The 27,260-nt window shown below is 33.3% G+C and overlaps 5 protein-coding genes across 9 annotated transcripts; 2 read left to right on the top strand and 3 right to left on the bottom strand.

Annotated features, from left to right (window-relative positions):
* Positions 1-2,633: 2,633 nt before the first annotated feature.
* On the top strand, positions 2,634-8,731 carry LOC115699140 (probable ubiquitin conjugation factor E4). 2 transcript variants are annotated; one of them, XM_030626387.2, is made up of 16 exons: positions 2,634-3,621; positions 4,307-4,511; positions 4,861-5,012; positions 5,109-5,376; positions 5,484-5,627; positions 5,823-6,026; positions 6,120-6,232; positions 6,379-6,490; positions 6,598-6,687; positions 6,775-6,978; positions 7,095-7,190; positions 7,312-7,434; positions 7,673-7,765; positions 7,845-8,009; positions 8,118-8,207; positions 8,298-8,731. In XM_030626387.2, the coding sequence occupies exons 1-16, from the start codon at positions 2,786-2,788 to the stop codon at positions 8,472-8,474; spliced, it is 3,072 nt and encodes a 1,023-aa protein (XP_030482247.1). In that variant the 5' UTR covers positions 2,634-2,785; the 3' UTR covers positions 8,475-8,731. The 2 variants fall into 2 exon arrangements, with proteins under 2 accessions (XP_030482247.1, XP_030482246.1); XM_030626386.2 differs by having other exon boundaries at positions 2,635-3,621; positions 6,376-6,490.
* A 484-nt stretch (positions 8,732-9,215) lies between these two features.
* Positions 9,216-12,165, bottom strand: LOC115698590 (uncharacterized). 2 transcript variants are annotated; one of them, XM_030625697.2, is made up of 5 exons: positions 11,471-12,162; positions 10,797-10,935; positions 10,620-10,681; positions 9,807-9,945; positions 9,216-9,642 (listed from the first exon to the last, which is right to left on the bottom strand). In XM_030625697.2, the coding sequence occupies exons 1-5, from the start codon at positions 12,148-12,150 to the stop codon at positions 9,505-9,507; spliced, it is 1,158 nt and encodes a 385-aa protein (XP_030481557.1). In that variant the 5' UTR covers positions 12,151-12,162; the 3' UTR covers positions 9,216-9,504. The 2 variants fall into 2 exon arrangements, with proteins under 2 accessions (XP_030481557.1, XP_060958220.1); XM_061102237.1 differs by lacking the exons at positions 9,216-9,642; positions 9,807-9,945 and adding an exon at positions 9,953-10,308 and having other exon boundaries at positions 11,471-12,165.
* A 1,832-nt stretch (positions 12,166-13,997) lies between these two features.
* On the top strand, positions 13,998-15,476 carry LOC115699562 (UDP-glycosyltransferase 708G1). Its single transcript, XM_030627039.2, has one exon. It carries the CDS (start codon positions 13,998-14,000, stop codon positions 15,363-15,365), a length of 1,368 nt encoding a protein of 455 aa, XP_030482899.2. The 3' UTR covers positions 15,366-15,476.
* LOC115699563 (probable mitochondrial saccharopine dehydrogenase-like oxidoreductase At5g39410) lies at positions 15,428-18,145 on the bottom strand. Its single transcript, XM_030627040.2, has 2 exons — positions 17,312-18,145; positions 15,428-16,254 (listed from the first exon to the last, which is right to left on the bottom strand). Exons 1-2 carry the CDS (start codon positions 17,990-17,992, stop codon positions 15,571-15,573), a joined length of 1,365 nt encoding a protein of 454 aa, XP_030482900.2. The 5' UTR covers positions 17,993-18,145; the 3' UTR covers positions 15,428-15,570.
* Positions 18,146-20,723: 2,578 nt separating this feature from the next.
* Positions 20,724-25,765, bottom strand: LOC115701583 (uncharacterized). Of its 3 annotated transcripts, none has more exons than XM_061102235.1 (4): positions 25,153-25,765; positions 24,125-24,375; positions 23,005-23,659; positions 20,724-22,837 (listed from the first exon to the last, which is right to left on the bottom strand). In XM_061102235.1, exons 2-4 carry the CDS (start codon positions 24,365-24,367, stop codon positions 21,102-21,104), a joined length of 2,634 nt encoding a protein of 877 aa, XP_060958218.1. In that variant the 5' UTR covers positions 24,368-24,375; positions 25,153-25,765; the 3' UTR covers positions 20,724-21,101. The 3 variants fall into 3 exon arrangements, with proteins under 3 accessions (XP_060958218.1, XP_030485266.2, XP_060958219.1); XM_030629406.2 differs by having other exon boundaries at positions 24,125-24,369; positions 25,153-25,742; XM_061102236.1 differs by having other exon boundaries at positions 24,125-24,369; positions 25,333-25,742.
* Positions 25,766-27,260: the final 1,495 nt, after the last annotated feature.

Genomic DNA, 27,260 nt, shown 5'->3' with positions numbered 1-27,260 from the left:
AAAGTGATATTATTCAACTTACCCCTTTGATAAATCCAATCAAAGTCCTTTTGGGCTTGAGTGTAAATACTTTGAAGCCCAATCTCATATACAACACAAAATCTACTGTATTAAAGTGAGGAAATTATAGAGAAAATTACACTTTATACCATTATTATATTGTCATCTTTTATTTTTACCTTCTTTTTTAAAATCTATCATTTTTACCTCTTTTTTAAATATTATACCAATTTTTCCCCTGTCACTTCAAGATATTCTCTATGTGACTCTCTTATGTCAGGGTATTTTGGGTACAATACACATAAAAAGAGGTATGTTTCAAATAAATATAAAAGTAGAGGTAAATTTGATTAATTGATTAATAAAAGTGGTATTTTTCAACTTACCCCGAAAATTATATATATTTATTGTATTCTTACTTTATTTTATTTATTTTGATTTTTATTTTTATTTTTATACTTTTTTAAGATATATCCATTTTTTATGTTTACATTATATCTTTTAGGTTAATGTAAATTATATGCTACACTTAAGTGAAAGAAAAAAATATATTAGACAACTCACTTATAAAAATTAGTATATTTTAATGAAATATAATATAAAAATATTTTTTATTAATGGATAAAAAAAAAAAGTATTCCTAATAAACACAAAATGATAATATTAATTATATCAAAAGCCACTAATCAATTTTTTTATTTTTTTTATTATTATTGTTATTTTGTAACCCAATTCTATTTGTATTATTCATTTTAGTCTCTAGGGATGGCAATTACACCCGCGGGTTTGGGTACCCGCCCTTAATGGGACGGGTACGGGGGTTGACTTTCGGGGGCGAGGGCGGGTATGAGTTTAAAGATTCATACCCGAGTCGAAAACGGGGCGGGGGCGGGGGAATAGATACCCGTCCCGAACTCGCCCCGATATGATATATGTATATATTTAAGTTTTAAAATCATAACTACTACAATTAAAATAACTTCATGCTTTAGGCTTTTTATTGATTATACTTTTTTTAACTGTACACACTATTTAACTTAAATTTATTATTTTACTAAATTTTTATGATTATTTTTTTTTAATTCTCTTTGAAACATAATTTTTTTAAAAAAAAATATATATGTAATGAGTACACGATGGGAATCCTTCTCCCGTCAGGTAATCCCCGCCCCACCCCGCTTTAATTTAAACAGGTATTGGGACGGGTATGAGGTGAATTTAAGAAGTGGGTATGGTGATGGGAGAGCAATGCCCGCGCCCGCCCCGCCCCGTTTACCTATTAGTCTCTTTTGAGCCTTTGAGTTTTTTAGTAAATAAATTTTAGTGTAGTTATCGGAGTGGTAATTTTTGAAAAGCTTAGTTGAATTCATAATCAAGAAATTAATAGCTTTCTTATGACCTTTTATTTTAGGGCAAATATTATTTTGAACAATTTATTTTACAAAAGTTACTAATTAGACCATATATTTTGTTAAATAACAAAATTGAACTTCTATTTTGTAAAAGAGAAACTTACAAAAATATTGGAATTTAAGTTAACTTTTATAAAAATACTGTAACACAATTTTTTTTTCAAAATACTGTGTTTTTATAAAACAACAGTAGAACATAAAACAGATCAACTAAAAACAACAGTGAAACAACTAAAAAACAATCGTAGAACAGCAGTAAAAATTTAACACATTACACAGTATAAAACTTACACAATATTTTTGAAAAATCGCAATAAAAAATCGTATAGAAACCGCAACTTGCACTGAAACCACTTTAGAAACCCAAACTGTAAATTTGAAAAAAAAAAATAAAAAAACAGTATATATAGAGTAATTTCCGAAGAAACTTAAAAAATTTATAATTAATTATAATTAAGTTATTCTTATTAGTAATTACCTATTTTTTTAGGGTGATTCTACAATGCATCTCATGGGGATGTACTGATGCACCATTGACTTGTTTCGGCATCCAAAAGAATTTTTTAGTCTAATTTTTTTTCTCATATTCATGTACGTTATAACTATTTAAGATAACCAACAAAATTTTGAGAAATTTAGAATAATTTATAATATAGAAAATAATTTTCAAACAATCTATTTTACACGCGTATAAAATAAAATAATCACGCGTGGTGCAACACGCTGTTTGAACGTAGTTTTCAGCGTGTTAAACTTTTTCAAATTTCTTAAAAATTTACAAAATATCTTAATAACTATAACGTACATAGTAAATTTATATATATATATATAATAAATTAGAAATTATCGTTTGAATAGAGTATTATACGTGTAATTGTTTTCAAATTACAATTTTTTTTATTATTTATATATAAGACTATATGAGTGAGAGTTACATGGTCAGACAAACATGTCAAATTGTGTAATTATTTTCTAATTACACATAAATTCAATTACATTGTGACTTTCTAAACGCACCCTTATTACAAAATTTAAAAAGCATATAATTAATTACAATTTAAATTAAGAGTTTTTTCATAATTATATAATTAGTCATTTTATTTTTTCATAGTAAATTAGAAATTATCCTTAATAAAATACTCTTACATAGAGTTATACGTGTAATTGTTTTCAAATTACATTTTTTTTTATTAGTTATATATAAGACATATATGAGTGAGAGTTACTTTAACTGAAACTCTTAAGTAATGATCCCAAATTTTCTACTTTATCTTTCTGTTTGTTTCTCGGGAAAGTTTTGATTTTAATTCAAAATCTATAGTAGTCTTCTTCTGATTCAGAAAGAAGGAGAAATATTTTGTCTTTCTCGTTCAATGGCGACTCCTAAACCCCAAAGATCACCTGAAGAGGTTGAAGATATAATCCTTAGGAAAATTTTTCTAGTCTCGCTTACGGAAACCGCCGATTCCGATCCCAGAATCGCTTTCTTGGAAATGACAGCAGCTGAGATTCTCAGTGAAGGCAAGGAATTGAGACTCTCACGTGATTTGATGGAGAGAGTTTTAATCGATCGGCTTTCAGGTAATTTTGCTTCGACCGAAACCCCTTTTCAGTACTTAGTCGGTTGTTATCGACGTGCTCATACTGAAAGTACGAAAATCGTTTCGATGAAGAATAAGAATCTTAGGTCTGAGATGGAATTAGTAGTGAAACAAGCGAAGAAGCTTTCGGTATCGTATTGTCGGATTCATTTAGCGAATCCGGAGCTTTTTGGTGGTGGGAATTTGAATTTGAATAGACCGAATTCCTCGCCGCTTTTGTCTTTGATTTTCTCTCAATTTGAGGATAGGTATGGGGGTTCAAGCAGTGGTAGTAATGATATTCAGAGCCCACCTGGTTTCTTGGATGAGTTTTTCAAAGACACTGATTTTGATAGCTTGGACCCAGTATTGAAAGGGTTGTATGAGGATCTTAGACTTAATGTGTTGAAGGTCTCTGCTCTTGGAAACTTTAGGCAACCATTAATGGCTTTGCAGTATTTGGTTAGTTTTCCTGTTGGAGCTAAGTCTTTGGTTAATCATCCATGGTGGATTCCAAAAGGTGTTTATTTGACTGGGCGTGCTATTGAAGTGACAAGCATTTTGGGTCCTTTCTTTCATATTAGTGCTTTGCCTGATCATACTATTTACAAGAGTCAGCCTGATGTTGGGTGAGTCTGATTTTTACAGTTTATATTTGCTTTGTGTTTGTGTTTACATTGCTTTAATTTTCATGTTGCTCTTGTAAAGTAAAGTTTTGATTTTTGGAACACATGAATTGAGGTATGAACAATGTCCTAAAAATAGAAACAGAATGTAAACTTTGTTGTTGCATTGAAACTGTTAACTATAGCACTGGTTAAAGAAACCAAATGTAGATTTGGTGGTGTTTGGTTGGAGGTAATGGAAAGGAATCAATTTTCATTCTATTCCTTTGTTTGGTTGCATTTTATTGTATTGGAATGTAATTCTAATGGAATGATTTTTCCACAATTTTAGTGGAATGACTATTACATTTTGTTATGCATTTTAAATTTGATTCTAATCCATTCTCATTTCTATTCCTAAGTTTTTATTCCTTCCAACCAAAGCCACCGTGGTGTCTTCTTATACTTTTATCCTTTTAGAAAGAAGTATTTTGTATTAACCTTTGTGGTTCAAGTTGTGAATACAAGGTATAACTAATGCATGTGTTAAACTTCATTTATGTTATAATTTAACTCTATTGAGTTTTTCTTTTGGGTCAAGGCACCATTTTTTTATGCATGAAACTATGGTACTGGCTTTTTTTTTTTAATCAACGGATATAAAAATAGTGTTTAAGAACTTTTCTCTTCTTTTTTTTTCAAACACCAGTCAGCTATGCTTTGCAGAAGCTTCAACTCGGCGTCCAGCTGATCTGTTATCTTCTTTTAGTACAATTAAGGCACACATGAATACCTTATATGATGGCCTAACAGATGTTCTTATGTTACTCCTTAAGAATCAAGACACACGGCGGCATGTTCTTGAATTTTTTGCAGAGGTTATCAATAAAAATTCTTCGAGGGCTCATATACAGGTACCTTTTTTGCCTTTATGCAATCTCCTTTTGAGTTGCAGTTGCAATTTAAGTAGTCAGTCAAGGAGATAGATAAAAATAATGAAGTATTTTAGGCAAGAAATTGATGCAAGACCTTCAATGCCACCTCTTTCTTCAGTTACAGTTGCAATTTACTTCGTCAACAAATACCACTAACCATCCAGGGAAAAGGAGGATATTTTAGTAAATTGCCTCTACCTTCTTTTCCTTATCAAAGAACTCAATTTAGAAGTAGTTTATTTCAGTACATATATACATACACACACATATACATAATACGGTTATCACTTGCACTGTTACATTTCACTATACATAATATTTTTTGCAGGTGGATGCCATGTCTTGTGCAAGTTCAGGCATGTTTGTTAATCTTAGCATTGTAATGCTCAGACTTTGTGATCCATTTTTAGATGCAAATCTGACAAAAATGGATAAAATTGATCCAAAGTATGTATTTTACGGTGACCGTTTGGATTTAAGGTAAGAACTTTTGCTTTAGTAATAATTTTTTACCGTGAGTAATGAAATCTTCTTGTAGTTCTAATTATTGGTTATGAACCTGTATGTTTGTGGTAGAGGGTTGACTGCTCTACATGCATCATCAGAAGAAGTGGCTGAATGGACAAATAATAGCCAGGGGCAGAGTGATGGTGAGGATCGATTACTGCAGTCGCAAGAAGCCACCAGTTCAGGCAGTAATTCTTTTGGACCTTCTGTCACAAAGTCATCAAGTGGTGGTGAAAAAAATAAGTATACATTTATATGCGAATGCTTCTTCATGACTGCTAGGGTGCTCAATTTGGGCTTGTTAAAAGCATTTTCTGACTTTAAGCATTTGGTTCAGGTATAACATGGTATTTTGGTTTCGTCAAATTTATTTTGAAATAGTTAGTTCTTATGAGTTGTGATTATGGTTTGGTTGAAACATGAAATTAAATTATTTCATTCCAGGACATCTCAAGGTGTGAAGATCATCTCAACACTCTCAAAGCTATGACGCCTTCTCCTCAGCTTAAGCTTGAAATAACTCGTCTTGAGAAAGAAGTAGAGTTGTTTTCGCAAGAAAAGCTTTGCTATGAAGCTCAAATATTAAGGGTAGGGAAGACTTCTTATTTTGTCTCTAACTCTATCCGAGTGTGTGCTTGATGGCCAAAATTTTAAATTGTTTTTATCATATAGACTTCAGTTTGTCTCTCTCATCATGTCTTTAATAGTTTTTGCTAGTTGATAATAAACTAATGACTTGTATCCAATTCAATTTTTTTTTGCTTATCTTGTTTTCCACTGTAGGATGGAACGCTTATACAAAGTGCCCTTTCTTTCTACCGGTTAATGGTGGTTTGGTTGGTAAACCTGGTTGGTGGATTTAAAATGCCTTTGCCATCAACCTGCCCTACCGAATTTGCGTGTATGCCAGAGCACTTTGTGGAAGATGCAATGGAATTGCTCATATTTGCTTCCCGAATTCCAAAAGCTTTGGATGGGGTCTTGCTGGTAGACTCTTTGTTGATATCTTCTGTCCTGGATTCATGCTTTTCCCCCCCTTATATGCAGTTTTTTTTATAGTGTGTATGTTTTTCTTGTTAGGATGATTTTATGAACTTTATCATCATGTTCATGGCCACACCAAACTATATAAGAAACCCTTATCTAAGAGCAAAGATGGTTGAAGTCCTGAACTGCTGGATGCCCCGTAGAAGGTGCTTTCTTGTCTCTGCTTAGTTGTAAATAGGTTTGGGTTAATGTACTCGATAAATTGTTTAAAATAGGTTTAGGCAAGTGTATCGAAAAATGTTATAGCTGAAAGCTAGGTACTCAGATTTTTCTTGTGTTGTATTTGCAGTAGTTCATCAGCTACTGCTAGCCTATTTGAAGGTCATCCGCTATCTCTGGAATATCTTGTGAAGAATCTGTTGAAGCTTTATGTTGACATTGAGTTCACTGGTTCCCATACTCAGGTAAAATACACTCAATCTTATATAATAAAAATCGTGTTATTTCATCTTCTTTATCCTTATGTGGCTTAAAAATAATGCTTGTTTGGTTGGTCTCTTTTACTGTGCAGTTTTATGATAAGTTCAACATTCGTCATAATATTTCTGAACTTCTTGAATACCTTTGGCAAGTCCCTAGTCATCGTAATGCTTGGAGAAGGGTAAGGACACCTCACTTCCCCTACACTTAATGAAATCTAAGTTCATTGCATTTCTAACTGCTTACATAAATCTTCATGCTGTTTCAGATTGCTAAGGAAGAAGAGAAGGGTGTCTACCTGAACTTCTTAAACTTCTTGATCAATGACAGCATCTATCTTCTTGATGAAAGTCTGAATAAGATTCTTGAACTTAAGGAGCTGGAAGCTGAGATGGCTAACACTGTTGAATGGGAGAGAAGAACAGACCAAGATAGGCAGGAAAGAACCCGACTATTCCATTCCCAAGAAAATGTAAGTGTGATCTCTCTTCAATGAACTCCCAATGCTTTGCCCCACTTTTTAACAATTTTTCTCTCTTCCACATTTAATGGGAGTCGTGTCAAATGTACATTATTGGTCTTTTACAGATTATACGCATTGACATGAAATTGGCAAACGAAGACGTTAGTATGTTGGCATATACTTCAGAACAGATTACTGCTCCTTTCCTACTTCCTGAAATGGTAATAGTTTTCTCATTTTATTCAACACATTTAATTTATGGTCGGATTGTGTGTGTTACTACTGCTTGTTTCTAATTCTGTCTCGTCAACTTTAAACAAATTGTTGTTTCATCTTTTCCAGGTTGAAAGAGTAGCAAGTATGCTCAATTATTTTCTGTTGCAACTTGTGGGTCCACAAAGAAAATCACTTACCTTGAAAGACCCAGAAAAATATGAATTTCGGCCAAAGCAGTTGCTGAAGCAGGTTTGTATCAACTAGTATTATCCAATATTCACTATTAAACTAATTTGCTGCCATTACTTTGTGTTTAATCATGATTTTGTATGCTCTTTGCATGCTTAAGTTGTCTTTGAATTTCGGTAGGCTTGTTTGTGAACGGTTGGATTCTATACATCTTCTAGGGATGACTAGAGCTTAAGTTGAACATATTTTTCTCATGCATGAAAATCGCCGGCTAACATTTTTGCTTTTTGGCTAATAGATTGTCTGCATCTATGTTCACTTGGCAAGGGATGATTCCGAAAATATATTCCCTGCTGCCATTTCAAAGGATGGCCGATCTTACAACGAACAAGTAAGACCGTCCAAGTTTTGAATTTTCTCTCTTCTGAATTTATAGAGTCGACAATCTAATGATTTGAAATTTGCTTCAGTTATTTACTGCTGCAGCAGATGTTCTCCGCAGAATTGGTGAAGAAGGGAAGGTAATACAAGCATTCATCGAGCTAGGTGCCAAAGCCAAAGTTGCAGCAGCTGAGGCAAGAGATGCTGAAGCTACTCTTGGGGAGATACCCGACGAGTTCCTCGACCCAATTCAAGTATGTTTTCTCTTTTTCTGATTCCCCCATTTGTGGATATCCATTTGTGAAAACACCATACAGAAATCTGACTAGTGTTGTGTTTTTCTTTTTCGGTTGTTATGGCAGTACACTTTAATGAAAGATCCAGTGATCTTACCTTCTTCCAAAACCACGATAGACCGAGCAGTCATTCAGAGGCATCTTCTTAGTGATAGTGTAAGTTTTCCAATGCTGAACTTCATAATTTGAAAAAACTACATTATTCTCTTGTGCTATTCTAATTTATACATCTAATGTGATTTGCAGACCGATCCATTCAACCGATCCCATCTCACAGTGGACATGTTAATACCAGACACCGACTTGAAGAAAAGAATCGAGGAATTCGTAAAGTTACAAGAGCAAAAGCGTCACGAAGGGTTAAGCACACAAAGCAGCAAAACAACAATACAAACCACAGATGGACAAATGCTAATTGATTAGACAATTCATTGAAGTTTTAAGATGATGAGTTTCAGTTGCATACCTTGGAAACAATTGTTAATTTAATTATTATTGTTATTGTTTTTATAGAAGTATATTAGATGTGGATCGTAAGTCATAGTATTTTAATTAAAAAGTGAATGTTTGTATTTGTCATTTTCTTTTTTAGAAATAAAACATGGTTCGGAACCTGTAAAGCTTTGGTTTTTTGTAGATGACAACACAAATATCAGATTAAATTATCTTCTCATTGGTGATACAATTTGTGCCTTTGTGGGAGACAAACAATATACATGATGTTCAATATAAATTTAAGGCTAAATACGATTTTTGTGTAATAAATTATGTTTTTTTGAATTTTTATTATGGTTTTTAAGAATTTTTCAATTAAAAATTCTTTTGAACTATTGAGATTGTTTAGATTTAAAAATCAAATTTATCTAATTTTACTTAACTAATGTATCGATTATTCATGTATTAAATTGTGTTTTTAAACTTTAATTGTATCTACTAAAATTAAATCGTATCTTTTAAATTTTGACATGTACTAAATTGTAGTTCCTAAATTTTCATTCATATTAAATTTCTGTTAGTAAAATTTGATAAAAAAACTTTAAATTTAACAATTTCGATAGCTCGAGAGAATTCTTTAGAACGTAACTTAATTCATGTGAAAATTCAAAAAACAAAAATTCTAATTAACCTAAATGTACTCAAAAAAATTATAAAAAAATGTAATACTAATTTAAAAGCTATGGATTGATCTCTTTCATCATTAAATTCTCAGAGTTCTGCATCACTTTTCACCCCTATCTCATTTTCACAACAATAAATTACCTAATAACAAAATACAAAACAGAACAGCACAAGTGCCTAATTATTAAGCTTCTGATTCCACATGCTGAACTTGGCTTTCTATGGTACACCAACATAGCATTTGCGATGAAATGAAAGCCAAACTTCTCTTGTCGAGTTGATACAGTTCGTTGTCTCTATTGTAGTCACTTACTTTTAGGTATCAAACTCGAGATCAAAGCTTCGGGGTAAGGAGAGGTGGCTTCCTCTTTGCATACTCATAAGCAATGTTAATTGAACTTCTGCTATGACGCAAAGAGAATTCTGCAAGTAGAATTTGACTTTCTTTCGGGGTAAGATCACCGTGACAGCCCTGCAGTAGATTTTGTGCAACAATAAAAAAATGTCAACAGCCAAACCTTGATTTAATTAAGGTTGTCAAGTTCTTCTTTCATTTTTTTAAGGAAAGAACAATCATAGTCTTGCACATATCATCAATTTCAATCATATGGTAGTTAGTTAGTAGTATCATATTACCAGGCGAGAAGTTCTGTCACAAACAGCATGGTGCATAAGGATGCCTGCAGCAACTGAGACATTGAATGAGTCAACCATCCCATTCATTGGAATGCTACAGTGCAAATCTGATAACGCCAGGGCCTCATCACTTATTCCCCTAATTGATGATGATGATGATAGTTCAATTCAAATAAATCAACCCAAAAACCATGAACAAAGAAAACCAAAACAAAAAGCTCTTTAATATCCAATAAACTAATTTAATAGATTTTCAGCCGGCTAATTACAATTTTTATCCTCCAAACTTTCATCCTGTTAAAAATGTCCTCCGAAATATTGAATTTGTTGGTTTCAAGAACTTTTCTATCCAATTTTTTTTTTATTTTACTAACATGATGATTGTTCTTGAACCAAATTGTATCCCTGAACTTTGATATGTACTAAATTGTACCCCTTAAATTTTCACACACGTCAGACTTCCGTCCAACAATCTCAATAGTTTAGAGAAATTTTTAACAGCCTGAAAAATTCAGGAAGTATAATTTAGTACATGTCAAAGTTTGGAAGATAAAAATCCTAATTAATTATTTTCTAAGCGCTAATTTGGAATACAACAAGACTCCAAAAACAGTCAAATATTTGAAAATTCAATAGTAATTGCATGAGACTCCAAAAGGAAATATAATAGTAATTGCATGAGACTCCAAAAGATAAAGATTATGCTCACACATTAAAATTAAAAGACTGAAAACAAGTTTAACACCTGAAACAAGAGGCATAGACTGTGACATTACCCTTGATAGGATATAACATCATAAACTTTTTACTTACTTGCTTTCATTGCCGACTACTATTGCAGTTGGAGAAGACCAATTCATATCATAAACAGAAACCTAAGGAAAAAGCATTACCCAAAAAATTGAAAACTCTTCAGTCTGACTGTCTGATAACTCTACTAAGATCAACAATTGAATAAATGAAAAATGAAAAGAATCAACAATTGAGTACCGCATCCATTCCAACATGAGTAGTGGCAATTCGATAACCACGCAATTTGAGAGCCTCAAAACACTCTTCAATGGTATCCCATAATTCAATATCCAACCATTTCTCTGCTCCCATGCTAACATGGCGATTTTCTCTGTACCTACATAAAAACAACTCCACCAATGTCAAGATTGGGAATAAAGTATTTTAGCACAATCACTTTCCATTGAACAATATTAATCTTATTTGGCTAAGCTTCTATTTTGCTTATATTTAAAATTATAAGATCTAATTATATGAAGATCTTTTTATTGCTTTTCAAAGTGTTTGGATATTATTAAAAAAAATATATGTAAATTACAAATCTTAATTAAGTATTCATTTTCAAATGACATCCACAATATTCACAAATATTAAGATTTCATATAATTTAATTAACAATAATTTTCACATTGAACTCACTAATTATATTTTTGAATTACATGTAAATCATTACAACTTAAATTTCAATCAATATCTTATATTTCTGTTGTATTAATTATCATTTCAACTAAGACTGCTACTTAGTATTGTGATAATATCAGTCAATTTCAAAGAATTTGCAAATTGATAAAACCGATTTTTTTTTTCATTGGAAAAGCTAAAAAAGAACATATAGAAGCGAAAACTATTTTTCACCTCAGGCGTCGTTGCACCTTTTGGAGCTATCGCAGGCGACGACATGAACGGACTGAAACCCGAGAGCATCGGCGGATCTAAACGCAGCCGAAACGTTTCCAAAATCAGTGAGACCTTCCACCACAAGACAAACCGAGTAGCTCCGATTCCTCACCACATTCCTAAACCTCTCCTTCCTCGAATCCATTATGTGTGGTCCCAATGCTTCCAGTACTTCACCGCTGCTAAGGTACGACGAGTTCCCGCACTTGAATCGATCCAAGTACGGAAACCACCCACCACCGCCACCACTGGACGGTTGTTGTTCGAAATCAATACGCCGTCGTTCCATCTTCATTAGCTGTACGACATCGTCTTTATGAGTGAGCAAATGCTCCACGGTGTCCTCTTGTGTTAAAGTTTCGAATTCAGCCTCGTCGCCGTCGTTTGAATCGACCGATTCGACTGAAATAGAGGCGTAATTTCTCGAAGGAGATCTGTGCTGGTTCACTAATCTTAAACCTTGACGGTTGTTGTTAGAGGAAAGGGGAGTTGAGAAGAAGCAGAGAGTGGGTGAATTGGGTAGTACAGAGATGGAGGACGATCTTCGGAGAGTGGAAGCTATGGAGGAGAACGATGTTCGGACTAGGGTTTTGCAGGCCGCCATTGCAGAGTTGCAGAGATCAAGAGTGAGAGAGAGATTTGGCGCCAAAGCCATGAGATAGGGTTTTGCTGATCGGATAGGGTTTTAGAAAACGACAAGAGCCATCAGATAAACGACAATATCTCCTAAAAACGACAACAACAAAAAAAACCCATTCATATATATTTTTATTTGAATTTTTACACAAAAAATCGCATTTTTTACTATTTTTTTACGATTTTTTTTTTAAAACTTTTTTACGGATGTTGTTCTTTCCCTGTTTTTACTTACATTTTTCTCGAAAATAATGTTGTAGTTGCAACGTTAAAATAGCAATGTTTTGAGAACAATTGTTTGTATTTTTTTAAAAAAAAAAAATTAATTTGTAAAAATATTAAAAATACTTAGATTGGTATTTTTATATATATATTTTGTGATTTGTATGGATTTATAAAATAATCTATTTTCTTTAATTCTTTTTTTTTTTTTTTGTCAAGAGGAAAGTCATTGTTTAAATTTGAGTGTAATTTAGAACAATTACTAAGTAACCATACAGCTAGAAATAATTAAAAAACGTCTCAATACACACTCCAATTTTACACACCCAGATGTGGTATAATTATGAAATGTTTACTTAAGTAAAAACATATATTTTTTTTTTCTTTTCAAGAATTGATAAATTAGTTACAAAGCTTCATCAACAGGGAAAAATCAAAAGAAAAACACTCAAGCCAAATACAATTATACGTTGCAAAAGAAAATAACAAAATTTATGTCTCTGTTAAAAATAATTAAAAAAAATTAAAAATTTAGACTCTTCACTTCTCCAGAAACTTTTTTAAAAGTTGTCGTGTTGTACCCTTGAATTTTAATTCAATAATAATAAAAAAAAAAAACTTCTGAAGTGACCAAGTTAGAGTATCACTAATGCATAATAATACAAGAGGTGCTTGTCATAAGTGGCTCTAAGTAAAATAAGGTAGAAGAGAAAGAAATTCAATTTTGTTTTTCTATAGCTAGATTTGATGCCAAAAACTTGGCATGGAACCAACAACAAATATAAATATTTAAAAAAAATAATAATTAGTTGTTATTATTGGTAGGATTTGTGACTTTTCTTTTAGTGCTGCCATTAGATATATTCTTAATATTCCTCATATGTTAGAGAGTTTCCTAGGTAGAATATTATTTATTAAGATTTCAATGTTAAAGTGTTTTTTTTTTTTTTTTCATTTTTTTTGTTGAAAAAGGAAAAGATCACATGGTGCAATCTCTCTCTCACTCTTTTGATAATTTATATAATTCTGAGGATCATGTGTCAGTTATAGGGGTCTTAGATAATTCTGAGGACCACGTGTCAGTTATAAAAGTCTTATAGCTCATCCTTCCTTAATTGAGTTATTTGTATACACCTCGAGAGTTTTCATTCCATTAAGATTAACACCATCCCAGTAAGTTAGCCTCTTAAAAAACTAAATATAATTTCTTTTTTGAGGAACTGTAGTGAGATTCAAATCTTTGACCTAAATAAGAAACGATATTAATAAAAGACATCCTTACACTACTACACCATACAAAACCTGCCACTACACCACACAAATCGTGGTTAAAGTTTATTTTAATGATAAGTGACCAATTTATTTTAATAAATCTCCTTTTTATTTGATTGGTTCAACTTACTTGGTCTTCAAGCACAACATATTTGTGTAGTTTGTTGACTCACTCACTCACCTCTCAAGTTGTCCCAATCAAAAGAGCCGTTCTTCACTTGACAACTTAAAACTAATAATAACTTAAAACAAAAAAATCCAAATCACCAATGCATCTTTTGTAAACTTCCCCAAAAGACAACTATGTTCTCAACATTATATTATATATAGATGAACTCATAAGCAATATCACTCACTCATCAAATCTCTAAAATGTCAACCTCTAATCTAAACCCTCATATAGCTCTTCTTCCAAGTGCTGGTATGGGCCATTTAACACCCTTTATTCGTCTCATACCTTTACTAACATCACACAACGTAAAAATCACTGTCATCACTCCACATCCCACCCTATCAATTTCAGAATCAGAGAGTTTATCTGAATTGTTCACTAGTTTTCCTCAAGTCACTAGAAAACAACTTCATCTACCCCTTCCTCCACTTGATGATGAGCCTTCATCAAAATCCCAAGACCCTTTTTACAACCGTTTCGAAGTGATTCGCCGCTCTTCTCACCTTCTTTTGCCTCTCCTCTCTTCACTCTCTCCACCACTTTCTGCTCTTATCACAGACATGAGCTTGGCCTCAACCGTTATTCCCATAACTAACTCTCTTCAACTTCCTAACTACATATTCTTCACATCATCAGCCAAGATGTTAAGTCTTTTCTTATCCTTCCACGCCCTTGATGACCCGAAAGCAAAAGACTTTATCGAAATTTCGGGGTTTGAACCAATACCCAAATCGTGGATTCCCCCACCACTTCTTGATGACGCCAATAACGCTATGAAGATTTATTTCACCGAGTGTGGTAAGAAAATGAAAGAATCAAGTGGAATTCTGGTAAACACGTATGAAAGTATAGAAGGCGAGTCGCTGAAAGCGTTTAATAGCTTACCGCCAGTGATCGCCATTGGGCCGCTTCCTCCAATTAAGTTCGAGAGGAACCAATCTTTGGCATGGCTTGATGATCAGCCAGCTGAGTCTGTGTTGTATGTCAGCTTTGGAAGTAGAACAGCCATATCAAGAGAGCAAATCAAGGCGTTGGCTGATGGTTTAGTGAAGAGCGGTAAACGGTTTTTGTGGGTGGTTAAGGATAAGAAAGTTGATCGAGACGATGAAACTGAATTAGTAGACTTAATTGGAGAAGAGTTGATGGAGAGAGTGAAGGAAAAGGGAATGGTAGTAAAGAATTGGTTGAACCAAGAGGAAGTTCTAAGCCACCCTGCAGTTGGTTGGTTTTTAAGTCATTGTGGTTGGAATTCACTCACTGAAGCTATATGGCATGGTGTGCCTATGTTGCTATGGCCTCAACATGGGGACCAAAAGATCAATGCAGATTTGGTGGAGAGAATTGGAGTTGGAATGTGGGCTAAGAGTTGGGGATGGGGTGATTCGGTGGTCGTCGTTAAAGGAGATGAAATTGCAGACACGGTGAGAGAGATGACAGGGAATGAGTTCTTTCGATTACGAGCTGCACAGGTTCAAGATGATGCTAGGAAGGCTTTTGGTGAAGGTGGGAGTTCATATGATAGACTTAATGATCTCGTTGACTCCTGGAAATGTTCACCAGATTTATGAGTTCATAGTCTTCTTCTGTTATTGAGTCTCAAAGCTGTAGCATTTGTATGAGAAAATACAAATTTCGAACAATAACTGATAAAAACCAAAACTAATAATTGTTCTTACAAAGCAGCTAACTAACTAATACTCTTAATGGGTGAGACCCTTTTATGAGATGACAACAATGTCAAATACAGTTTTTTCATTCTGTTGAGTAGAGTGCTTAAAGCACATTCCTTGAAACAACATCAAAGGTGATTCCATTGTCTTGGAGTCGTTGTTGGAGATCGGTTGGACCGAAAACAATCCCGGGTGTGAAAACTCCTCCCTTAGGAAGGTTATCACGTTGGTTCAGAAGAATGAGAGCACACTGAACCAGAATTATTGGTGTGGTCACATATCCAATCTCTGGACCCATCACTCTTGTCACGATTTCCATGTCGGGTTTCGATTTTTCTTGTGAAACAAGACTGGTATCACTGTAACCATGTCCGACGAACCACATCTTAAACGAAGCACTTTTCACCTCATCCTCCGAGGGACCCTTCTTGCTGAACAATCCAAGGCTAAAAAATGAGGGAAATTTGAAGAGAAGCCGCCTCCCAAAAGAAAATTGACCAAAGATACCAAGAATTACTCCAAATGTCATGACATATAAAATGCTCAGCAACGATTTAGAGCCAAACTTTACTCCAAAATGAGCCGGCTTCACCGTTGACCAATAAGCCTCCCGGTTAAAAATTTGTTCTATACTCTCGTTCTTCCCGGGAAGACCACCAGGGTTTTCAGTCAGTGTTGAAAACGTTCTCCGAACAACAATGGCATCTGCAGAAGGGAGCTTTAAAGCCCATAAGCCTATCTTTTTCTGGTGTTCTAAAACTGGCCATTTCGGGGTTGGCCCAGGAATCTGAAATCAAGCAAGAATGTTTGTCAAACATCTAATTATATATCTTGAAAGAAATTCATAGATCCCATAGTCTACCTGAGGTAAAATTTCTAATCATCAATGATTACAAATTACAATGATCAACTAATTTAATACTGTTAACTGATAATAACCATAACTTGATTCACACAGCAACGGAGTATAATATGAGACCATCTCCAATGCCTAGTGTAAATTTTATAACAAATTTAACTCAAAAGATGGTTCAATGCCCAAATTTTACAATTGTGCTTGGACAAATTAACCTCTAAAGTCAACAGCCATTAAATTTTAATTTTTCTATTGAAACTATATACAAAAATTAATGAAATATTAATTTAAAAAACTAAATAACTATCATATCACTAAAGGATATTAGTAGTTTCTAGCACCCTTTAAAATATCTTATCGTTATTAGTTGAATTAAGTATTAGATCACATACAATTTAACTTAACTATTATAGGATATCATTAACCCTTCCCAAAACAACATCTAGCAAAACTAGTGCCTCATATTAATTGTTGGGTATCTGGTGTACTAATAAGCATGGCATATACTAACATGTACTAAATCATCACTGTCAATGTGTACTGTTTATATTTGTTTGAAAATTCAAAAAAGGTGCATTGGTGTATAATATAGTTATTTAAAAAATTCTACAAATTTAAAAAAAAAAAAAAAAAAGGTTTAACGTGTCAAAAATAAGTTTCAGACAGTTAAACCATACTTTCAATTATTCTAAATTTTTAGAAACTTTGCAAGATATCTCAAATAATTACTAGGACATTATTATAACTATTTAAATATCCAAAACACATCAATATAACTATTCAAATATAGAAAACACATCAATACACCTATTTTTAGAGGATGCACTATTATATGCAGTAGCAACTAAAACAGAGCATATTTGTGTGTGTATATACATATACATACATATATATACACATTCAAGTAAAGCACAATACTTTTGATCATTCATCAACAAATATCATGCATAATTATATATTGAAAAACTGAATTTAAAATGCTAATTACCACTGGTTTACTTCTTTTGGGTCTAGACCTCCTTAGCTCCCTCAAGTTATGAACACTACTCACACCCAAAACCGCAGACTCAAAGGTCCCAATATTCCCAACAATCTTCTTATCAGACTCCAAACTCAGATAAGCATCGACCCGATTCGGCACAGCCGGGTCAACCCACTGCCGAGAATTGAACAACAAACCCATCTCAGCCGGAACAGAATCAAACCCACAAGCCGAAACAACCAAAGAACCCGAATCCACCGCCTTCTGGTGATACCTAGCCTCCATTAGCTCCATAAACTCAGGCTCTCCTGTAATATCCAAATAATCGGTCCCAATCTCAACGCAGGCCGCAACGACCGGGTCGCCGTGGAGGCGAAATGGACCCACGCAGTTGAGGATGATCTTGGTTTGGGAACAGAGGTGGTGGAGTGATGAGACGTCGTTTGTGTCGGCTGTGAGGATGGGAATTGGAGGTGGGGGGTTTGGGTGGGTTGCCCATTTGAGGGTTTGAGTGAGTTTTGCTGGGTTTCTACCGGCTAAGGCTATGGAGTTGAGAGGTGAAGATGGTGTGTTGAGGAATTTTAAGGCTTCTTTGACTACGTATTTGCCTGTGAAGCCTGAAGCTCCGAGTATGATGAGGTCGTATGGTGGTGGTGGGTTTTGGGTACTGGTATGAAGATCTGCCATTGTTGGAGTTGGAGATGGAATGGAACTACTGAAAATTGTGAACCGTTTGGAATTGGCATTTATTATATTACTTCACTCACTCAACTCACAAAGTGTTTACTTGAAATGTGTGCCATTTTATTTAGTTGTGAAATTGCTAAGAAATTAGTGATACGGTTAACTTCTTAATGTTCTAAAAAAAAAAAAATATGCGGAAATTTTATAATGTGCCCCTTTAAAAGGGATACACCGATACATATCTATCTGTTTTAGTATTCGAAATAATTATTTAGTCAAATTTTTTGTCATGGTCATGTAAATTATACTTATTTAAGACATCTTGCAAAATTTTAAGAAATTCGAAAAAGTTTAACACGCTAAAAATTGAGTTCAGGTAGTGTATTGCACGCGTGACTATTTTATTTTATACGCGTGTAATATAGACTGTTTGACCATTAATTTTTATATTGTAAATTATTCCAATTTCTTAAAATTTTGTAATATCTCAAATAGCTATAACGTATATGAATATGAAAAAAATTATACTAAATTTTTTTTCTAGATGTCGAAATAAGTAGAGGGTGCATCAATACATCTATTTTAAGGGGGTGCATTGTAAATACACCCAAAAATATATATTAGAATATTTTTTTCAATATTTTTTTACTGTTAAAGTTAGAATATGTAAATTTTAAAAAAAAAAATTGAGTTATTTACACTACCAAAAATAAGTTTAAAAATTTTTAAATACGTATGGTTAATTAAAATTCCATTTTCGGTACTATAAACTATTCAGAATTAGCTAACTAAAAATTTCAAAAATTTAGTCTAGTTACCCGCTCAACTAATCTTTATTTTTCTAAGGTAAATAGCAGTAGGGGTGTGCATAAATCGATCCAATCCAATGAGAACTGACCGATCCAATTACAACTGACCGCCAAACATTGAATATCCAATTACGATCGGATCGGATTGGATGTTATTTTTAAATATCCAATTGGATCGGATCGGATGGTGGATGGGGTGTCTAAAAATCCAATACATCCAACATCCAATCGAACTAATTAGTATTTTCATTTAGTTTGGATGAGTAATTAGATTTTATATTGTTATACGTCAAATCTATATGTATATATGAAAATTAACATTAAAGTTTTACTTTTTTTTTCTTGGATTGGATGGATCCAGTCTAATCCAATATATACTGGATCTAAAATATAAGATAGATCCGATCCGATCCAAAAAAATACTAGGTCTAAAATATTAGATAAACCCAAATTAAACAAATAAATATATATGAAATACATCCAATGGATAGAACCGATCCAATGGATGTTGGATCGATTGGATGACGAAATTAATTGGCTCGGATCAGATGGTAAAATCTAACATCCAATATATGATTGGATCGGATCTGGATAGGCCTAAAAATATTGGATGTGATCCAATGAACACCCCTAAATAGCAGTACAAATATCTAAAGTTTTAATGTTTATTTTTAATACTATAAGTACTTAATGTTTGTAAAATTCTATTATTGTCTTAAACACACCACATATAAAACCCAAATTTTAAAGGGAAATTTGATTTTTTATGCTTACATATACTTGAATTTTTTTCCCTAAACTCGTAATATTTGATATTTGTGGGATATGACACATTTTATAATATCTCTAAAATACCCCCTCCCCCCCCCCCCTCCCCCCATTTACATCACCCTCTCTCTTCTTCTCTCTTTTTATTTCACTACACTATCGAGCCATCGGGCCATATAAATTCTATTTTTTTACACAGGCATCGGGCCCCATCGGGCCCACCATTGGACCCATCGGTCCATATCAAATTCTTTTTTTTTTTACACAGGCATCGGGCCCACCATCGGGCCCACTATCGGGCCATATCAAATTCTTTTTTTTACACAGGAATCGGGCCCCATCGGGCCTTTGTCTTCCTCATTTTTCCTGCGATACCATCGGACCGGTGTCGGGCCTGCATCAGGCTGCATCGGGCCCGACGAAATCAAACTCCAAATCCAAATTTTTCCAAATCACATCCGACAAAAATAAAAAAATTAAAAAAAAAAAAAAAAGATCCGAAGGCTTGCCTTCGACATTTCCATTCAAAGCTCGGTGGTAGAGGGTTGGAGTCGCGTCTCACAGTGGTCGGTGGTCTGGTAGGCGGTGATTTGGTGCTTGGCGGTGGTGATTTGGTGCTGGGTAAGGGTGAGATGATGAGAGAACAACGAGAGAGATAGAGGAAGAGAGAGAGTTGAGGTTTGAAAATGAGAGGAGTATTTTTAGGTTTAATGTAAAGTGGTCATATTTTTTTTAATTTTGAAATGCATAAATTTAGGGAAATAATTTCTTCTATTAGTATGCATATATAATCAAAATTTCCATTTTAAATTATTAAAATATATAATATCAGTTACTTTATAAAATTTACAAAATAAAGTAACCATAAAAAAAATTTACCACAAAAAAAAATAGTTAAATATAATAAATCATAAGTTTCTCCACAAATAACTCAAGAAAAATAAACCCTAAAAATTACAACTCAAAGACTTTGTATATATAATTTACTTTACATTAAATGTGTTTTGTGTTATATAGTTGTACCACTTAAATAATATATGTATAGTTACAATAGAAATAGGTAACTTGTGTCTTAAAAATCATATGATGAGTATTGAGTACATTAGTAGTTGATCCGATATAAAAGCATGATTACTACTCCTCAATAATACAAGTTATTTAAGATGAACCATACAAATTCACTTAATAAAAATACCAAAGAAAAGAAAGTCTAAGAAGTCAAATTAGGAGTACACATTTACATTGAAGAACTTCTTGGCATAAAAAGACAAGAGTAAATATGAGAACGTTTTTGACACATTTATAAAAATACGAGTCACTCCACTCATCATTAATTGATTTCAAAATAAAACATCATCGTAAATCTTTTAACTCGATTATTCAAACCAACATTCTGTTTAAATAATGAGCTAACCACTTGTTGTGATCCGATTCAAGACTGGTGAATCAAAAATAAAAGAATCACCACCACCTTGAGACGACGACATAAGAGTCTCACATTGATAATATTTTTTTTCTCTTTTCTCTTTTTGAGCTCATTTGAGAGGGAGAAGCGAATTACTCAATGGACACCTCTGCCTCGGGGGGCGCCTTGTCCTCTTCCCCCACCCAGTAAGGCTACTTTCATCGAGTCCCGACTCCTTAGAATCAGGTTGTTGAGCTTGTACATTGCAAGCTGCAGCGACGGGAGCTGGAGGAGATGGAGCACACCTCCTCCTCCCTCTCCCACCACCATTTTTACCGCCATTTCTCGTTGTCAAACTGGGCTGCCAAGTCCCGCCAGTGGTTCTAACCATCCCTTCAATTATCTGGAGATCCTCAGTCACCTCATTTCTTGACAGAGACACCAAACCAGGTAGAACATCTCTTTGGAAATCCTTCTTTTGCCTCCCCCGCCTGGCGTGACCTCTTCTAGGCCTTCTTGTTGCTGGTGTGTCTTCTTCCTTCAGATTATCTAGATTCTCCGAAATCTGAGGCTGGTAACAGCACTCTTCCACTTTGGTTTCTGGAAGATTTAGTATTATGTACTCAAAGTCATCAATGTCATCAGGAACTGACTCTTCATCACATACATTAGTCTTATTTGTACCTGTCTCATCATACGATGAGACGAAGTCTGCAAACCAGAGAAGGGAATTATCGAGGGAAGAATCCGATTGAAGATCGAGTGTAGCACTGTCGTCATGCAGATAATCTACATGAACTGAAGAAATGGCAATTAAAGCCTCTGCTGCAAGCTCATCGATTTTATCATGAGGCAAAGGCTTTGTCAGTTCGCTTTCTTGAGATTCTTCCTCAGAAGTAATCCCAGTTTCTGAGTCCACAATAACTGGAGCCTCCAAATCTATCCCAGTTGTGGGTTTTGCAACTGAAACTGCTGGAGTCACTTGATCTTCTTCTTCCTCGGTTATACACTCATTTAAGTCTATTTCATGTCTCACATAAGACCTGTCTTTCTCGACTTCCTTCCTCGAGTCGATGACTTTGAGCTGCTCTTGAGATCTAGGTGATACAGAATCACAAGCCAAATCACTTTTGACTGACCCAACATTGATAGGACTATTATTACCAGAGACAGATGAAACAGAACCATGTGTTGATGGGAAGTCAAAAATGGGAACACCAAGAATCCTTTTAACACTTGAGCAGTCACTTGTTCCAGCTTTTCGGTGCTCAGTATCATGGCCACGTGTTGTCAACCAAGAATCCTGAATAGGACTCTGTGACGGACCCCTCCTCGTGTCAGTTTGGTTCAGGCACTGCTGCTTAGAATAGCTTTGTGTGAAGTCGATTTTCATCTGATGAGATCCTTCACTTTCTTCTTTTAGAGATTTGCTATTAACAGGTGGTGCTTTTCTGAGCCAAGGCAATCCTCCTTGTGGTGCCTCCATTTTCCTGGGCTCATTTCTTGGACCTGACTGGTATCCTTGAGGATCATATTGAGCACCACCTTGAAATGAAATCATGTTCTGGTTGAAGCATGAAATGGATGATAAATCAGATTTGGCTGCGTCAGATTTAGGAACAGATGACATGTTCTGTAGATTAATTCCTTTGGGAGGAGCAAAAACAGACGAATTATTATTTTCTTCGGAGACTTCTACACCAAATATTCTCCTTGTAATCTGCTTCCCTGCAGTATTCGGATCAGAAGGGATACATGTAACAAACTCATTGGTTTTACTAGCTTCAGCTTTAGACATGTCACATGGTTTCCGGAAATCTTGAAGATGAAATCTATCACTGATAGATCTCTTACTTTCAATTTGGGCTGAAAGGATATGTCAAATACAAGAGGTTAGTTTAAATGAAAACCCTTCAACCTATCTCTCAATAGATATAAGTACAGCAAAACGCGGTGTAATTTGGATTAAGAGTTAACCATGAAAATAAATAAGTAATTTGGATTATTGTGAGATTTCTTATGCAGAACGGTACCTGAGTATGCCTGTGTCGATTCAGGTCGAGTTTTGTCGCCCATAGTATCAACAGAAGCTGATGCTGCCACTTCCTCAACCTCTATGGGTTCATTCAGATCAGCCAAGTAATGGGTTCTCCTTGGATACAGATTACATGTCAACTTATTACCATTATCATCAGTATGATTGAACACATTTTTGTCTGCAGCTAGAGTAACTTCACTACTATTGTTAATAAGACAACTTTCTGTTCTTGACATTTCAACTTCTCCATCCGGTTCGGTTTCATCATCTACATACTCATCAGCAGGAACTTCAAGATCAAACAATCTTCTTTGAGTCTTCTTGCATTTGAAATCCAAAGATTCACAATCTTTCAACCTTGCACTGTTTTGGTTGAGACCATAGGTGGACAAAGTGGTCCTCTCATGCATAGAACTTTGATGAGTTTGAATCACATCAGCGCTAGACGAAGAAGGTCTACCACAAACAGAACTAGACCCGGACAAATTTGAGATGTACCAACTTCTTTTATCGTCTTCAGTTGAAAATCCAGACGGAAACAAACTTGATTGGGATGTCCCACTAGGTATCAAATGTTTGGTTTGTTCTTTGCTTTGGAATTCATTCATCATGTCTCTTTGTATTTTGTAAAGACGATGGAGTTCATGGACCTGGATAACAAACACCGCGTTAACAGATTATTATATTAAGGGCGTGTTTGGAAAGCCAACAAAGAATTGGAATTGGGTTTAAGTGAAGGTAATTACACAATTTGTGTGTTTATCTAACCACGTAATTACACCATCCAATTCTCATACACCCCAATAAGAATTGGGTGTAATTATTAACTATTTTTTCAAACAAGATATTAAGAATTCATAAGTAATTATCACCTCATATCCAAACACACCTTATACTTTAAAATAGAGTGTAATTACTATGCTATGAAATTACTACCTTAGTTATTACACAATTACTTCCAAACGCACCTTAAAATATTTTAAGCCTCACACAATTGATATGGTCCTTTAGATACTCAAAACAAAGACCTTCCACAAACCCAAGCAATAACTTGAACAAGATAACTAGGAAAGAAGCCAATCTTCTTAAAGTGATCAAATATCACCATTTCATACCTGATGTCTCAATATGGATTCATGCTTCAATATGGTTTGTCTCAACTTTTCCTTATCACATGCATAATAATCCATTCCCTCCATTGCTGGTTTAGACGAAAACATGGCATAATGCTGGCCATTCTTCGAAGAACTACTTTCATGATGCAAAGACCAACCACCATAGCTAGCCTTATTATTGCTTATGTCTTTTGTGGAATAATATCCCGGTAGATACATCTTTGATTGTACTTCAGTTCCCATTCCTGAATCTAACAAAAAACAATACCAAACTCGAATTAGAAATTGAATATGACTAATGTCTAATGGCCTACCAATTCATCAAAAAAACAATTATCACATTTGGTGTTTCAATAAAAATGATCATTGAACATTTCAGCTAGTTGCATAAGAACAATCTAAAGCAATATGTAATCAAAAACCCCATCATCCATTCTCCATATTAGACAACCTGTTAATTATACTTCCTAATTCATCTTAATGAAAACATTTACACAAACATTTGAGTACAACTGCATTTCAAACTAGAGCATATACATTAAAAAAGTTGAATAAAGGAAACACATTCAATCTCCCACTCAAAACAAAAATAGGACTTTCACACATTAAATTAACAGCTTTCAATTCCCCTAATTTTGATAATTAACTGAACAAAGATAAAATCCCACCAATTTAGATGAGTGGGAAGCTTAATGTTAAACTTGGTTTTGCAGAGACTGGTTTATAAGATTCCCCACAGATCCTAAAATAAACTCAAAATCAAAACTACTTGAACCTATCACAATATCTAACAAAGAAAATTATAATAAAACATATTCTATTATCCAAACTAATCTGGATAGATTTTGGTAGAATATTTAAATAATACAATTCAAACTCTGAAATTACAGCAAAAAAATCTTAAAGAAACAAAAAATCAAACAGTTAATCTACACAAGGGAAAGTAAAATCAAAGATACAAATACAATCAAATCACCAAACCATGAAATTTCAAAGATAACCCAAAAACAATTAAATTGCAAAATTACCTCATAAGTATAAAAAAAAAGCTTATCAGAAAGCTTCTCCTAAATTCAACGAACTTGGCAAAAGAAACCCATAAATTATTTCAGAGCCGCAACAGAGAGAAGAACAAGAACAAGAACAGTTGAGTGAGCAATAATAAAAAACCAGAAAACCCCATTAACCTAAAAGACAAACACAGCTACCTCAAAAAGCCAAGTGGGTTTATCTGAACAACCATTAAAGAAAGCTTAGATCAACCTCAAAAATAATATTTTTATATAAAAAATCAAAAAAAAAAATTCAGATTTGCTGAGCCAGAATCTGATGAGAAAATAGAGAGATCCCACAACCCAGATAGAAGATCTTCCCTATAGAAAAGCAACTCATGACTTCTTCAAGAACAACAATGACTTCAATTTTGTCAACTTGTGGTCTGCCATTATTCTATATACCTTGCTTTCTCTAATAAAGCTTTCATTTTTATTTTTTTTTATTTTTGAAATTTTATATTTATTTTATATTTTTATTTTTCTGGTTTTTTGAGGATGTGAAAGATATGGGTATTGTTTTATTAATATTATAATTATTAATTTCCACATTTTCTAGATTCTCTCCACCTTCCATGCTTTTTGGGTACACATATTTATATATTAGGAAAGTACTTAAGAAAATATATAGACACCTGGGTTTACTCACCCAACAACAACCTAACACTAACACACTTCTCCAATCTAACTAATTCAGTGTCGGACTCAAAATTTTAATTAAGTTAAAATTAATGTAAATTTATATTTTTATTAGCGGAGTTTAGTTGATATTTTATTTAGTTGTAATCAATAATGTTAGATACATATTTAAATTGGGATCACATTAATTTTAATTGTGTGGTTCAAATTAATTATACTTTGTTATGTGCGATTTGAGTGTGTCTCAATCATTAATAGTATCTGTGTTCTTATATTATAAATGTAGTAATCTACCATAATTGATGATCTTGTTAAATTACTTTTATCTTCAGATCACGTTATGATTTAGTAGTCGGGTTTTTTTAACAGTTTGTGAGTTTTGTAATCGTTTTTTTTTTTATAGATATCGTTTAATGATAATCTCATTTCTTTAAAAAGAATTGTATTTTTTATTGTATTAACTATAATTTAAAGTAAATATAAAACTATAAAAAGTTTGTGGGGAAACTTATATAAACCACTATTTATGGTAAAAAAAGTTATAATTTTACGTTTAAATTTTTTATATATATTTTTATGATATTTTATAAAGACACAAAAAAATAACAAAAAAAATCACATAAAAATAATAATAAAATAATATCAAAACATAAAAAATAATATACAAATAATAAAAAAATCAACTAAAAGTACAATATAAAAATACATTAAAAGACCACATTTTATGTAAATAAAACTCTATGTAACTGTATTTTTATAATTTTTTTTATTATTTTTATATTTTTTTTTTAAATAATTCCAAATTTGAATCTAATGATTAAGGTAGTAAATATGAGTCTTAATGGTAAGTTTAATTTTTTTTTTAAAAAAAAAATATCACTTTTATAATTATAAATATATAATGTAATTAATTAAAATATTATATATATTTTTGGGGTCGGTTACACCCATTGTCTCTATGAGGACCCCTCCTCTTCACTAGACAGTGCATTCCACGCGCTGTTTTACTCGATTGAGCTCTGTGTCTCTCTAAAGTACATTAATACTGTACTAAGTTATCAACTCTAATTGTGACATCTTTGGTTTGATTATTTTCCACGCGTTTTCTTTAGAGCGTGGCTTAGGATTATTTCCTTTCTAATTAAAAAACACTTTTTTTAGTTAGTAAAAGGAAGTTTTTTTAAAAAAAGAAAAAAAAAACATTCTTTTTAATTAATAAAAGTTAGGATTTCATTGAGTTTGTAATTTATATATGTAATTAATAATTATACGTTGAGAAATGAAAAAAATCTGTTGGCTAATAAGTTTGGTATGTTCTTTTCGGTCTATTTTTCATCTGGCTTAATATTATTTTTAAAATTAAATTAAATTAATTAAAAAAATAAAAAATTGGCTACTTTCACCTTTTTATAATGGCCACTATTAGTCAACTTTTTTAAATAGAA

The sequence above is a fragment of the Cannabis sativa genome, chromosome 8, assembly GCF_029168945.1.
Source record: "Cannabis sativa cultivar Pink pepper isolate KNU-18-1 chromosome 8, ASM2916894v1, whole genome shotgun sequence".
NCBI classification, from domain to species: Eukaryota; Viridiplantae; Streptophyta; class Magnoliopsida; order Rosales; family Cannabaceae; genus Cannabis; species Cannabis sativa.
The sequence above is the reverse complement of the archived record's forward strand: the minus strand, read 5'-3'. Positions and strand labels throughout refer to the sequence as shown.